Genomic DNA, 11846 nt, shown 5'->3' on the forward strand with positions numbered 1-11846 from the left:
ATGTGTCAACCTTGAGATCCTCCCATGAACTCCACCTTGAACATATTATGTTAGACACTGAAATCAATATTGATGGCTTTATTAGAACATCCAAAGACAAACTATTATCCTCACTAGGCAAGAGACCCTGAGAGTCAAATCCTAGGCCCCGTGTGCACGGGGGTCAGAGACCCCGTGCTCATGGGGTATCCAGAGAGTTTAACACTCGACCATGTGTGCACGAGGGTTAGGAAGCACGCGCGCATGGGGTATCCAGAGAAGGAGAACATGAGGACTTCTTTGGTTGCTTTGATGGCATTCTTCACAAAACAACCCAATTCACTTCAAGCATCACTATGGAACATATCTTCATATAAGATTCAATGCACTTGATGCTCCATAGAAATTGTCATTTAATGCCAAACTTTAGAGCAAAAATATCTTCATATATGTGGACTTCATCCTTGATTCCATCCAATGTCCTTGAGGCACCCCATATAAGAACAATACCTTCAAATATATCTCACTAAAAATATTAGTCCATAGAGATTGTAATTAATTACCAAAACCAAACATAGGGGCTACATGCACTTTCAGCGGCACTAAAGTATGTTTGCGCCTGCTCCATGGTGAAGCCTCCATAGACAGGCGCGGGCTCCGGCGCCGAGTTGTCGTTGGAGCTTGTCTTCATCGTGGGGTCGTCGTCGGAGACCTCTAGGGAGCTGTCCGGCTTGTCAGCCTCTATCCGCCTGGCGCGACGGCTCTGTCAGGCGGCCGCAAGGGCGGCCACCTCGAGCTCCTATTTCGTTGACAGGCTCTCCCACATCGCGTTCCCGCTCATAGTCATGTCGGATATGGTGCATCGAAAAAGGGTGTGGAGCCGGCGTAGAGTGGTGTGGTTTGAGCCAGGAGTGGCCACCTTTAAATAGCGGATGTCCGTGATCCCAATTGTCCTGATTTGTCAATGCGTGCGCGGGAGGGGGGAGGGGCGGAGTTGGTTTCTTGGCTTGTGTGTTTGTTTAATCGCGGCCGACGGACAGACATGCATCCCGTTTGAATGCGGTACATACCCGTCTCGTCCCGTCCCATCCTGTAATGCATCTCCGACATTGAACATGTGCGGACACCGAGGACGCGGCGTGGGCGGTGCTCTCGGCCGGCAAGCCGCTTCAATATCGGCATGAATGAAAGATCACATCTGCTCTGGGGCGACGTCAATGCAGAGTTTCCGCTCTAGAGCGGCATAATTGCGGGCAACTGTTTCAGGTGAAAAACGGCGCAAATGAGGAAGAGGGTTTTGCATGTGCCATGATCGTCGGATGCGTGCGTGGCATCAGTCCAGACACGAGCAAAACGTCGGACCGGCCATCAGTTTGTGGGAAAAAAGACACCGGACCGGCCATCCGAGACGGATGTGGGCGAATTATCACTGGGTGGGTTACCATACAAATCCACTGAGTTCATAACACTTTATCAGCAGAAGACATACGGGTCAATGTGTAGAGGGTGCCGTCTGCCTAATCTAACCGGCTTTTTTTAGTGGCCCGGGTTATTTATTTTTCTGAGAAGAATATGCTGCGAGCGCGTGGAAGGAAAAGACGACTCCTCCCTAAAGTACAACAGTTGTTGGCACTTGGCAGCGGCACCAAAAGCCCCCTCAAAAGCCGAAGGAGACCTCGACTGGAAGGCACCGCCGGGCGCAAGAACTCCAACGAACAAACCACGCGGGGCGGCCGGTCAAATCTACGCCACCAGGCGTGCGAGGGCCTCGCCGCAGTTCGATTCGACTCCCCCCTCCTCCGCCTCCCTCGATTCTCGCCGCGGAAGGTATCGTCTCGGCACCAAACCCTCGATCGATCCTCCGCTTTCCCCCAATTTCGGTCCGGCGGTTGGTTGCGCCCTCTCTTTCTGTTCGTTATCAAATCTCTCCGTCCTGTACAACACCTCTGGTCTACTAACAATTCAACTACTCTAGATTAGATCAGAAAGAAATTGCTTGTTCGTTCGAATTGTACCCCCGCGCCGACGCGTTAATCTGACAGTGCCGTGGCCGCCTCCCGCGATTTTTCTTTCTGTTTTGGTAGCGAAAATGAGCGACAATCTCATGGAAAAAGTGAACGCTCTCGGCGAGCGCCTCAAGATCACCGGGTCGGAGGTGAGCAAGCAGATGCAGGCCGGCATGAGCTCCATGAGCTTCAAGATGAAGGAGCTCTTCCAGGCGCAGACTCCGGCCGACAAGATCGTCGAGGACGCTACCGCCGAGACCCTCGAGGGGCCCGACTGGGCCGCCAACCTCGAAATCTGCGACCTGATCAACACCGAGAAGGTGAACAGCGTCGACCTGATCCGCGGGATCAAGAAGCGGATCATGCTCAAGGAGGCTAGGGTTCAGTTCCTCGCCCTCTTCCTCCTCGAGACCATCGTCAAGAACTGCGAGAAGGCCTTCTCCGAGGTTGCGGCCGAGAGGATTCTAGATGAGATGGTCAGGCTGATTGATGACCCCCAGACGGTGGTCAATAACAGGAACAAGGCCCTTACGCTCATTGAGGCGTGGGGAGAGTCTGGCGATGAGCTCCGCTACTTGCCGGTCTATGAGCAAACCTACAAGGTAAAATCAATGTTCCTTCTACTTCGTTCCTCTGTTACTAGAGAAATCAGCAGTACAAATTGGTGTATTATGTTTAGATTTGCTAATTTTGTCCCGTGGCAGTGAGGTTAATTTTCCAATCTGTTCATAAACAAATCAGCCATGATAATCTCCTCGAAATAGGCTTTCGCCCTGCTTTATAAATAAAGACATGATAATCTCTGCTGCCCCATTATGTAAGCAAGGAAGGGAATCCAATTTAGGACCAACCTGCTGAAGGTTATTTTAGCCGTTAGCAAACTGGTACATCGCTTCATGGAACCACTCAGGCCTCTCTTTAGTAATTTCATACTTCTATGGTTAGAAGCTGGTGGTTAGTACTTAGTACTAGCGGTCATTGCTTTATTCATCAGCATGTAAATCACTAAGTATCTTCAGTAGCAGCATTGCTGCTTATTCAGTTGTGCTGAATAATATCATAATTCAAAAGTTGTTTCAGTGTCCAGTTTGATGGTAATATAATAAACCCATATGATTTATCCTTGCTGTACAAATTTGTCATGCTTTGGTAACCAAGGCAATGGTTAGGGCCTTGGTGGTCGCAAGTACATTATGCTAATCTATTTTTTTTACAGAGCCTGAAATCAAGAGGAATTCGGTTTCCTGGACGTGACAATGAGAGCCTGGCCCCCATATTTACTCCACCACGCTCTGTTGCTGAAGCTGAAGTTGCTGCAAATTTCTCCCAGCAGACATTCGAAGATGTACATGTGCATACATATACTGCTGAAGAAACAAAGGAAGCTTTCGATGTGGCCCGTAACAGCATGGAACTTCTTTCAACTGTTCTTTCATCCTCCCCTCAGCAGGATGCTTTGCAGGTAACTGGATTTTGTATAACTTTCTCCCAAGCTCGTATAGATACTTTTGACTGTAGTATACTGTATACACACATATCAGTCTGTCTGCTTATTATGACATAGATAACTGTTTCTATGTGTGAGATCGGTTGCCTCAAGCAGCTTTTCATCTGAACAATTTCTATCTGTACTTGTTGCTGTTTTGTGCTGCTGATAGAGATCTGTTGTCCTGATGGAGTGGGTCTGTAACATACTACCTAAACTGGATTGCTTATTTTCCAGTCACTTAGAAAATCTAATTATTGTTGGTTACTGCTTTATTGAGCACGAATGATGTTACCTGATACTGATGACATTAACAGCAAGAAACAGTCAAAGATCATTAAAAATACTCACTCTTTGTATTTTGTGCAAATGGAAGTAGTTACTAATCTAACATGCTTTGTCATTGTAATAGTTCAAACTTTAAACTGACGAGAAGCTAGTGATGATTGATTCTCTTATCTGGAAGTTGAAAGTGATATTCATGAACTGTGAAGGTTATCTGCTATTGTGTTTTGACTGGTTCTGCTACTTCCACAGGATGACTTAACAACCACTCTTGTGCAACAATGCTACCAATCTCAACACACTATCCAGAGATTCATCGAGACGGCTGGAGACAATGAGGCCTTGCTCTTTGAGGCCTTGAGTGTGAATGATGAGGTCCTGAAAGTGCTATCCAAATACGAAGAGATGAAGAAGCCTATGGCGTCGGCACGTACAGAACAGCCAGTGGTCATACCAATTGCCACGGAGCATGAAGATTCCGTGACTGTTGGCAATGAGGATGCCCTGGTCAGAAAACCAGCTGCTGCTCGAGCAATGTCAGGCGGCGATGATGATATCCTCGATGATCTTGACGAGATGATATTTGGCAAGAAGGGGGGCAGTAGTTCCCAGGACGTGTCCAAAAGGCAGGACCCAAAGAAGGATGACCTAATCAACTTCTAAATACCGTCCCAGCAAGTTGCGGAGTTCCTCTAGGGATACACAGCATGTCTGCTGCTTTTTATACTGCTGAACGATGTCTGTATTCATCCGGTAGAAGACTGCACTGCACGTACATTCAGTTAGGGATTTGGGTCGCTTGTTTATTTGCATATACGATGATACCTTGTCCTCCAGAGTTTGTTCAGTTGATAAGTTGCTGCATACATCTCGTCTTCTGGTTTCATGGTTATATGTGTCAGATGCTGAATTTTACTCCCTCCATCCCGAATTAAGTGTCTCAACTTTAGGACAACTTTGTATTTAAGTTAGTACAAAGTTGAGATACTTATTGGGACGGAGGGAGTATTATTTCTTATGGAATACTTCATATTCTGTTGTCGTACGTAGTTATTCGCCACATGTCGAATGCAAACAAGATGATATAAAAATGAACCAATCCTGATTTAACATCATCATGAACCCAATACATCTACTCAATGGAGAGAGTATATAACATACAAAAACATGGTACGGGCAGAACTTTCATCTGCATGGTATAGTCTTTCAAATGACAAAGGCCAGACATATACTCCCTCCGTTCCAAAATTGAATTAAAACCACGGCACCTATTTTGGAACGAAGGGAGTATATCTTGGAATTGCCGGCCGTCAAAAAATGACATCTTGGATGTAGTAGTAGTTGTTCAGGCAGTGACGGGGGAGACGAGTTTGGCTCTCAGCTCTTTCCTCAGTATCTTCCCTGACGCCGACTTGGGGATCGCATGGGTGAAGTACACCTTGTGCAGCCTCTTGTAAAACACCACCTGAAAATTGGCAAACTAACTGTGTTCAGAGATGGCCGATCGATTCATCAACCAAGGTTCTGTAGCTGCTCTCGTGTGTGGCTACCTGCTTGGATACGAACTCCTTGATGGCCTCCTCGGCGATGTCGGAATCGGCGGCGCGGACCACGAATGCGACCGGGACCTCACCGGCGGCGTCATCCTTTTGCCTGCCATCCATTTACACGCACCCAGTTTATTACCCCCACCAGTTCGATCTTGTTCCTGATGCTGAACAAGTGATGTTGCACTAGAAGATATTCAGGGCGTGAGATGAGATGATGGTTGCTGTCTTACGGTACGACGGCCGCGTCGGCGATGGACGGATGCGCGATGAGCAGAGCCTCCAGCTCGGCCGGCGGCACCTGCACGTACGGGGTATCATCACAGTGTTAGTTAAGTCACAGAAAGTGGTGCCGTGCAGAGATGGTCGTGTTTGTTTACCTGGAAGCCCTTGAACTTGATGAGCTCCTTGACGCGGTCGACGATGAAGACCTCGTCGTCGTCGTCGACGTAGCCGATGTCGCCGGTGTGCAGCCACCCCTCGACGTCGATCGTCGCGGCCGTGGCCACGGGGTCATTCAGGTAGCCTGCACGCATCTGTCAGATATGTCCGTTCCCTTCCCCGCAAAATAAAATAAAGAAAAACTCCGTTCCCTAGCCACGACTCACCAGAGCCCAAGTAAGATTCTCAAAAAAAAAAAAAACAGAGCCCAAGTAAGAAGTGCAGCAGGTTGTCGTTACCTTTCATGATCTGCGGGCCGCGGATGCAGATCTCGCCGGGGAGGTTGCGGCCGAGGGAGAGGCCCGTGTCGGGGTCCACCACCTTGAGCTCCGCGTTGCGCACCACCGTGCCGCACGACCCGGACTTGGCCGGCGTCGGCTCCCTCGCGAACGCCGGGCACATGGACAGCACCGGCCCGGCCTCCGTCATCCCGTACCCCTGCGACAGCCTCACGTGTCAGCTTAGCGCGCGTGGTCACCTGACCGGTGGGACGTGCACCACGTGACGCATGCGCCGGGACCATCGAGGTAGGTGCGGCTCGCGGCTCACGTAGATTAGCTGAGGAACGAACTTTCCATCGACGCGACGTGTGATTGTGTGAACGGCGAACCGTACGGCAGTACCATTTTGCCAACACGGCAGGCAACTTCTATATCTATATGTACGTACGTACGCTTACCATTGATGATCGGTGAAAAGCAATAACGGCTTGGTACGTGCGTACGTGGAGCCTGAAGCTGCTGCATGAGCATGTCTCGCACACGCGTTGCACGCCTCGATCGAGCAAGCGGGCAGTGGCGCTGCACGTAGACGCGCTAGTTTGGTGGAGTGTGTGGCGTTGGGTTGGCTGACACAAAACGAGCAAAATGACCTGGCGGACGGGCTAGTACACGTCGCTCTACGGCTGCAAGACGACAGCCCCTATAGCTGCCATTTTTGGCTACTTGTTCAGGAACGCCCTGACCCTTGTTAGCGATGCTCGAGCAGTACTTAACGAATATCCTTGTTTTGTTATACGTATAAATTAAAAGTAGAAAATCACATAAATGATGGCCGAGCGTGTCGTGGCTTGTGGCACATGGGCCTGGAGTGGATAATCATAATCTGACCGTCTTCTCCTCGATCAAATGCGCTTCAATTAGATTCAGTTCAATGTGGTGAGATGTTCCTATGTTCTATCGCAAGCTAACTCAAGATTTTCATCGCAAAAAAAAGGTAATTCAAGATCGTCTACAATGCACACTCCTGGTTCATGGTCATTCAAGCTCCTATGTTCTAATGCTGGAGTGAAAAACAGCGGATCACGCGGGCGGCACACATATATACTCGCACCTGTCCAAAGATGGCCTGCGGCAGGCGGCCACGTAGCGCGTCCTCGAGCTCCTTGCCGAGCGGCGCGGCGCCGGAGAGCACGATCCGGATGGAGCTCAGGTCGTGCTGCTCCACCACCGGGTTCTTGGCCAGCGCCAGCACCAGCGGCGGCACCACGGCGGCCACCGTCACCCGCCACCGCTCGATGCCCGCCAGCATGGCGCCCATCTCGAACTTGGGCATCAGCATCACGGCCGCGCCGGCGCGCACCGCGCACAGCAGCACCGAGTTGAGCGAGAAGATGTGGAACAGGGGCAGCACGCAGAGCGCCACGTCCCCCTCCCGCATGTACAAGTTCGGGTTCTCGCCGTCCACCTGCTGCGCCACGCTCGACACCAGGCCCCCGTGCGTCAGCACCACGCCCTTGGGCAGCCCCGTCGTGCCCGACGAGTAGGGCAGCGCCACGGCGTCGTCCGGCGAGATGGACACCTCCGGGACCGAGCCCTCGTCGGCGGACCCGACGATCCCCCAGAAGGGCAGGCAGCCCTCCGGGGTGGTCGCCTCGTCGTCGACGGTGATCACGGTGAGCGTGTCCTCGCCACCGCTTGTACTGATTCTCCGGAAGCTCTCGTGCCGGAGCTTGTCGACGTAGGCGGACTGGGTGACGATCACCTTGGCGCCGGAGGCGACGAACTGCTTGTGGATCTCCTGCGGGGTGCAGAACGGGTTGGCCGCCGTGCTGACGGCGCCGAGGAAGGACGCGCCGAAGAAGGCGACGGCGAACTCCACGCAGTTCTGGAGCAGGATCATGACGCGGTCGCCGTGGCCGACGCCGAGGCGGTGCAGCGCCGCGGCGGCCTTGCGGCAGAACGCATGCGTCTCGGCGAACGTGTAGGTCCTCCCCGTGGCCGCGGCGATGAGGCACGGCGCGTCCGGGAGCTCGGCCGCCTTGGCGAAGCAGTACTCGTGCAGGGGCAGGTGGCTCGGGATGTCGATGTCCGGAAGCTTGGACCGGAAGATGGTCGCCTCCGGCACCACCGCCGAGACCGCCTCGGCTGCGGCGACACCCTGCGGCTGCTGCACCTCCGGCGCCGCGACCTTGATCATGATCCTCTGCTATACGAGAGACAGAGAGCTCCCTGGAATGGCCAAGGAGCAGAGCCTGCCTGCACTAGACAAACAAACGGCTCGCGAGTTGGTACCGGTGCACGCAGAGCGTCGTGAGAGTTGGAAGAGAGAGAGTGAGAGGTGGAGGGAATAAATACAGTGGCGACCAAGGGAGGGAGGGGCGGGAGGTGGGTAGGTAGGAGAACACGGGGGGAGGAAGATGTGGAAGAGGCGCGAACACGCTGGCCGCCACGCACTCTCAGGCGCCACGCACTCTCAGGGCGTATTTGGTTAGTTTCTCCACCGGGCCAGGCTAGAAGAGCAAAAACGAGCCAGGCTGAGGAGGGCCTGGGTAAGGGAAAACATGGCAAAAAAATGTAGATAACCACTTGATTGATTGCCTGCATGAGGGATCTTGTCATGGAGATGCAATTTTCATTCGGCGTTTAGTTGCATACATGCATATGATTACTGGCGTTAACAACAAAATTTAACAACCATCAGGTTGGGCTTGACATTTCGTCAAACGCTTTGAGCACGCCGGAGCTTCCACTATCCAATATGCCCACCGCGAGCTCCCGACGACCGTGACTGTTCCCGCGCCCGGCTCGCCACCGTGGCCGTGGCCGCGCCCGACTCCCCGTGGCTTTCCTGTGAATCCATCCAATCCTTAGCTTTGGCTTTTCTCTGAATCCATCCAATCCTTCTGCCACGATCCCGCAAACTTCAACTTCTCAGGATCTCACATCTCACAACCCAGAGCAGTTCGTCCGTCCATGACCAATCACCGGAGACCAGCAGCGGACCAGGCCGTGTCCCTCTCCCTCTCGCTCTCCCTCGGCGCTGTCGCCGGCTTCCACAAGAAGATGCGCCGCGCCGCCGCCGCAGCCGGTGGGGATCAGTTCGTGGCCCTCGGCGGCCACCGGACTAGCCACCTGCGCGGCCGCCACAGGCTCGCGCTCGCCCTCACCACTGGCAATCAGTAGCACCACCTGCCGCGCGCGATCGTCGAGCAGCGCTACTTCATCCCTCCGCGCCCGCAGCAGCACCACCACCTCCGCCGCGCGCGGCTGCCGAGCAGCACCACCACCTCCCGTCGCGCGCGGCTGCCGAGCAGCACCACCACCTTCCTTCGCGCCGTGCGCGGCTGCACAACCGCTTCCTCCCGCCGCGGCTCCTCCCGCCCTCGACGTCGCACTTTGCAAGCGGCAGCAACCCTCCCGGCGCCGTGCTCCGGCCAGGTCCAGCACGGGCGGACGGGATCGCTCTGGAGTAGAGGCAGAGAGAGGGGATTGAGGATTAGGGAGAGAGAGAGGGATTAACTTGAGACACGCGTCTTCAGAGAGCCACCCACATGCGCCTCGAAGCATTGCTCGGGCCTGGCTCTCGGGGAACTGCTGATTCGTGTGTTCCCAACGGGCCAGGCCCATGGTGCTTTAAGAATCGTGCTATGCGGACTCAACAGTGTATGCGAGGAACCAAACAACTGAGGCCCGAAAAGATGCTGCATCGCGTGGGTCTGGTTGGGTTCGATGCGGGCAACCAGACACGCCCTCACAGTCTCAGCCAACCCACCTCACCTTTCAAATGCGTGCGCGCTTCGTTTTTCTTGCAGAAACGCAAATTAAATGCAGTTTCCTGATGCTCTTGCTTTCTCTTCAGATCAGTACATGTTGATTCTACATACCATCACTCCATCAGTTGTGCTTTCTTCTTACTGATTGCAAAACTGGAGGATGGGAAGAAAATGATCTACTCTTATTTTGTCGCTGCGATGGAGTGATGATGATGTGGAGCTCTGGCCACTTGAGGCCGCTTGAGCTCGGGAAAAGGCTAGGCTAAACGCACGTGGCGCCGACGATGAAACCAGCAGGCGAGTGGGCTGTTACGATCAGCAGAACATCCAGATTGGAGGCATGCTCTTCCATCTATGTGGCCACAAACAAGAAGCGGCATATACAGATTCAGCGTGGTGATTCCGGATGGCTACTACTCCCTTCGTTTCATAAAATAAGAACGTTTTTGACACTATGTAATGTTAAAAACGTTTTTATATTTTAGAACAAAGGGAGTACATTACAATACAAACTGAAATACAGCAGAAACATTTGTGCTCGAGGGAGTGGTTTACGACCAAGTGTCTTGCCCTGAAATCAGTCGTGGGAGTATTATATTTGCGGGCCTACTAAAAATCAGTCGACTGAGATTTAATCAAGTCTCAGTCGACCTTGCAGCATTTTATGCCATCGTTTGCAACATTTTTTCTTACCGGATGCAGCATCTGTCTTGCTGGTTGTAGCATGTCGTCCCTGATCGATTGTAGCACGTCATCTAACCGGTTGCAACATCCTTTATTAACGGTTGTAGCATTTCCGTTAGAATGGTTGTAGCATTTATCGTTCTTGCCTGCAATACCATCGCAACATTTTTTGTCACTATTTGTAGCATCCAGTCGTGTCACTTTTAGCAAAAGAAACACGCTGACGTCAGTCGACTGAGTTCTAGACACACTCTTATATTTGAGGTCTGGCGCCTCACCAACCAAATGGCTCTGTATTTTCTGTTGAATTCTGAAGAACTACAACACAAAGTTCCAAATGGTTCGGATCGTCGACACAGAGGCAGGACGTTAAGGTGCTCAATTTGGGGTTGGGTAGGTGTCGCTGACGCTTTGCAAACACTAGTATGTGGGGCTTCAGCTACTATGTATGTATGCTTGGCCACTCGCCACCAAACATGCCCGACGGTGGTCATGTTTGTTGGTTTTCCTTTGATCTAACAATCAATCACTTGTGATTCATCACTACCTTTGTTTCTAAATGTAAGACGTTCGTTTTATGAACATCTTAGATTTAGAAACAGAGGGAGTATTTGTTTAGTGAGGTTACGCACTACAGAGTATACCCACTGCACTTATTGAGTTTATGTAGCAGGTGCTACACATGCTTCATGTAAGAACACAAAAATGGGCTTGAATGTTTAAACCATGAAGTAAACATCAAGACCATTTTGTCTAAGTTTCTCCGTGTTGCTACCACCCCCGACCATCCATCTATCCCCTGGCACGAGTCTACCTCCGGCTTAAAATTGTGCATATAGAAAACTTTAAAGAAAGAGGGGGGGGGGACCCATGCCATGATTTTAATTATTTTCTATCGGAATCACTAAAAATCTGACGTCAGTTTTTTTGGATTTCAAATCGAAACATCCTTGTATCCGTTGGACCGAGCGCACGCGGCTTGCCACATCATCACCACGACGCATTCAATCCATAAAATTGACCGAGGGAACGATGCATAGGTAGACGCTAGTGCGATTTCTGCTAGATTCCTTCCCAATAACGGTTTTCCATTCTGCTGAAAATGAAGTGAACAGTGCATTGCAGCCTGGCAATTATGTAGTGGATTTGCCATGAAAATGTAGTTGACAGTGGCTGATGAAAATGTAGCGGACGCCAGTTATACATGAGATGAACTTTTTGTTTCAATTTTTTTGTAATTTGTTGGTACATGGCAATTTTTAGGCAAAAACAGATCTTATCACGACCATTTTGCCATGTAGCATTGTTGCATCTCATAAGTGTTGGGGAACGTTGCAGAAAATAAAAAAAAATCTACGGTTTCACCAAGATCCATCTATGAGTTCATCTAAGCAACGAGTGATAAGAGTGCATCTACATACCTT

General features: G+C 51.4%; 2 protein-coding genes across 2 annotated transcripts; one reads left to right on the forward strand and one right to left on the reverse strand.

Moving 5' to 3' along the window:
- The first annotated feature begins 1569 nt into the window (after positions 1-1569).
- Positions 1570-4642, forward strand: LOC123137863 (TOM1-like protein 1). The gene is made up of 4 exons (XM_044557719.1): positions 1570-1806; positions 2064-2587; positions 3202-3447; positions 4009-4642. Exons 2-4 carry the CDS (start codon positions 2069-2071, stop codon positions 4417-4419), a joined length of 1176 nt encoding a protein of 391 aa, XP_044413654.1. The 5' UTR covers positions 1570-1806; positions 2064-2068; the 3' UTR covers positions 4420-4642.
- A 178-nt stretch (positions 4643-4820) lies between these two features.
- On the reverse strand, positions 4821-9517 carry LOC123137862 (4-coumarate--CoA ligase 2). The gene is made up of 6 exons (XM_044557718.1): positions 7077-9517; positions 5984-6182; positions 5684-5829; positions 5537-5604; positions 5307-5409; positions 4821-5221 (listed from the first exon to the last, which is right to left on the reverse strand). Exons 1-6 carry the CDS (start codon positions 8160-8162, stop codon positions 5102-5104), a joined length of 1722 nt encoding a protein of 573 aa, XP_044413653.1. The 5' UTR covers positions 8163-9517; the 3' UTR covers positions 4821-5101.
- Between the last annotated feature and the right edge of the window lie 2329 nt (positions 9518-11846).

The sequence above is a fragment of the Triticum aestivum genome, chromosome 6B (assembly GCF_018294505.1).
Source record: "Triticum aestivum cultivar Chinese Spring chromosome 6B, IWGSC CS RefSeq v2.1, whole genome shotgun sequence".
Classification (NCBI taxonomy): Eukaryota; Viridiplantae; Streptophyta; class Magnoliopsida; order Poales; family Poaceae; genus Triticum; species Triticum aestivum.

What these genes read in the sequence shown, in the direction of transcription:
- LOC123137862 (XM_044557718.1), bottom strand. Translation starts at nt 8,162, where the DNA reads ATGATCAAGGTCGCGGCGCCGGAGGTGCAGCAGCCGCAGGGTGTCGCC. An exon ending in GCCGACGCGGCCGTCGTACC is followed by an intron (nt 5,410 to 5,536) that starts GTAAGACAGCAA and finishes AATGGATGGCAG; the next exon opens with GCAAAAGGATGACGCCGCCG. An exon ending in AGGAGTTCGTATCCAAGCAG is followed by an intron (nt 5,222 to 5,306) that starts GTAGCCACACAC and finishes GCCAATTTTCAG; the next exon opens with GTGGTGTTTTACAAGAGGCT.
- LOC123137863 (XM_044557719.1), top strand. Translation starts at nt 2,069, where the DNA reads ATGAGCGACAATCTCATGGAAAAAGTGAACGCTCTCGGCGAGCGCCTC. An exon ending in TCTATGAGCAAACCTACAAG is followed by an intron (nt 2,588 to 3,201) that starts GTAAAATCAATG and finishes TTTTTTTTACAG; the next exon opens with AGCCTGAAATCAAGAGGAAT. An exon ending in CTCAGCAGGATGCTTTGCAG is followed by an intron (nt 3,448 to 4,008) that starts GTAACTGGATTT and finishes CTACTTCCACAG; the next exon opens with GATGACTTAACAACCACTCT.